The 2,674-nt window shown below is 38.7% G+C and overlaps 1 protein-coding gene across 1 annotated transcript in view; it reads right to left on the reverse strand.

Annotated features, from left to right (window-relative positions):
- Positions 1–2,674, reverse strand: part of HELQ (helicase, POLQ like) — a 39,962-nt gene that overhangs the window by 36,749 nt on the left and 539 nt on the right. The window contains 1 exon segment of the mRNA XM_061192458.1: positions 1,071–1,777. Coding sequence (XP_061048441.1) covers positions 1,071–1,777 — 707 coding nt within the window.

Consider the following 2,674-nt stretch of genomic DNA (forward strand, 5'->3'; position numbering starts at 1 on the left):
AGATGAGTTAGATAGAGCCCTGCCCTCAGGGTACTCATTCTGGCAGGAGATGCAGATTAGACAAAAAACAAGGTGCTAGGAGAAAAACAGAGGGAAGAAAGTTAACATCTACTTCAAGGGCAATATACACCTGTAGCTCTTAAACTGCAAACCTTGCAATTTAGAATTTGTTAGACTCTTGTAGAGCCTTATATTAGACTTTGTTTCCTGTAGTCCTATTTCTCCAACCTGATTGTCTTCTCCTGAGATGAGAACTCATGTTTTCATGCGGTTCATAAGATACTTAGGAGTTTCAGAAATAATTATGAAGTAATTGGATGATAGGCTGCTCTTCAGGGATGGAAACAAGTGTCCCTTCTGTCTAAAATGACACATATTTGAAATATATGCAAGGACCCAGGATTTCTGAAAAACGTTACAGGACAAATGAATTATTATTAATACTATTTCTTTGCACTTAAATCCTAATGTTAGCCGTCCTTAAAAATGTTTAATCAAACTAAACAGTTCAGTTTTACAAATACTGACTTCTTTCACTCAAGACATATGAGTAGTCAATGGAATTTCAGCAACTAAGTTTTGGCAGTAAAGTAAGAGCCAGCCAAGGAAGCATTAGCTAAGAAAACTGAGGAGCAGCTAGACAATCAGAGAAAAAAAACCAAGAGTGGAATGTCAAGAAGTCAAGAAATCGGTGTTTCAAGAAGAGTTTGGTCAATTTTGTCAGGTAAGCAACTGTCAAAGAAGGTAAGAACTAAAAGTATCACTGAGTTGCGACCCCCTAGTCATTATATCTTAAGTGACAGCACAGAACCCAGAGTTGGAGTGGACTGGGAATTATCTGAAGTGAGGAAAGGGAGGCAGCAAGGATAACACGTTGGAGAAGTGTGACCACGAAGGGAAGGAAAGAAGTTCAATAGTAGCAGGATAGGGATGGAAGGCTCAGAGAGGACTGATGTTTCGATTTGTTTTAAGGGGAGAAATATGACCATGGAAGCATCAGTTTTCTTTTGATTTGCATCAATATTATGGTAATGATGGTAAATTATTTTCATTCCAGCAAAAAACATTACCATATAATTTTTCAATTCCCTTGAACTGAACATAAAGGTCTCTCACTTTGCTGGGTAATGAATAAAAAGGACCAAGGTCATCTAATGATGACTCAATTGTTTTCTTAGCAACATTAATTTCTTCAGATAGGAGAGTCTCTTTGAGCTGTTTAGTCCTAGAAAATACTGGTGTTTGGGCCTTGGCATTTCCAGTCATGGTATTTTTTAGATGATCTTTAAGACTTTTTCTCCTATTCGCATCTGAACTAGTTCTGACTTTAGAAGAGGATTCATCAGTTTGCTGTGGTTGCTCTACGTTATTAATGGGCAATTCCTTGTTCACAGTCTTGTGAGAGGATGAGTTCCAATCCCTCTCTTCAGTAGATGGATCACCCAAATCATTTGAAGAGTTATATAAATTTTCAAAGAATAAAACCTGTGAAGAAGGTATATCATACAAAACATCAGTTGCAGGTTCAATAGAGACCTCTTCATGCCCGCTCTGGTTCTTCGTGTGCTCATCTATTTTTAATTCAGTACAGTCGCCTACAGTAGTCATGCTGAGTGTGTTGTGTTTAATGCTTTCTGAACAAAGATCTTCAGTGGCATGGTCTGTAGCATGTTTCCTATGTTCAGGAAGTTGCAAATATTTTTGTTCCAGGTCATCAACTTGAGCTAAAAAAGAGTTTTCAGCAAAGCTATCATAGTCACCAAACAGGTCCTCTTCACTGTCAATATTCTGGAAAGAAAACAAAAAGATTTATGGTCAATTCTAGCTTCATTAAGAATAAAAGTTTCAGCTGAGGGCTCTACCAAGCATATAATTATATGGTCACTTATGGATCACAGACCTAAATGTAAATCAGCCTATAAAATAGATACTATCATCCCATTTTACAGATCAAGAAATGGAGGCCCAGAGAGGTTAAGTGACTGGCATAAACTGTCCTTCTAGTGATGCTGGGATCCTAATTCTTAAGCTAGGGCTAAATCCTTAAAAATGGCAGCAAGACCGATAACCATCTACTGGAAGGGGAGAAGTTTCTGATAACCGCAGTACCGTTTCACCTCCGATACTCCAATCTGCAGAGACTGGCCTGTAATAAAATCATGCTTGTACCACTGGACACTCCAAGGAGATTGTTCTTAGAAATCTGGAATTGAAAGGGAGAGTCTGACTTGGTATGGTCTATAAACAGAAGAGATGTAATTTGGAGGTAGCAATATAGGGAAGTGATTAAGAACCCAAGATTTGGAGTAGGAAGTGTAGTTTCTTAACTTCTCAGGGCCAGATTTCTGTTGTAAAATCTAGATAACGTAAATAGTTTAACAAAGTACCCAGCACATAATAAGTCTGCAGTAAATGGTAGATTTTTAGTACAAGGAGCAGCAGAAACTTGTAAGTCTAGGTTTGCGTCTCGGTCATGCCACTTACTCGGTGCGTGTACAACTGTTGTCTCGCGGTTTCATATCTATATAAAAATGGGGCTAACAGTGCAACACCTCACAGGTGAGGATTAACCGCGATAACAAAGACGAGGTAAGCACACGAAGGCTAGCAAATAATTGGTCAATTGTTTGCACCTGGGAAGGGAACTGCCAAACTTTTTTGGCGTTCCAACCAC

This window comes from Eubalaena glacialis, chromosome 5 (assembly GCF_028564815.1).
Source record: "Eubalaena glacialis isolate mEubGla1 chromosome 5, mEubGla1.1.hap2.+ XY, whole genome shotgun sequence".
NCBI lineage: Eukaryota > Metazoa > Chordata > Mammalia > Artiodactyla > Balaenidae > Eubalaena > Eubalaena glacialis.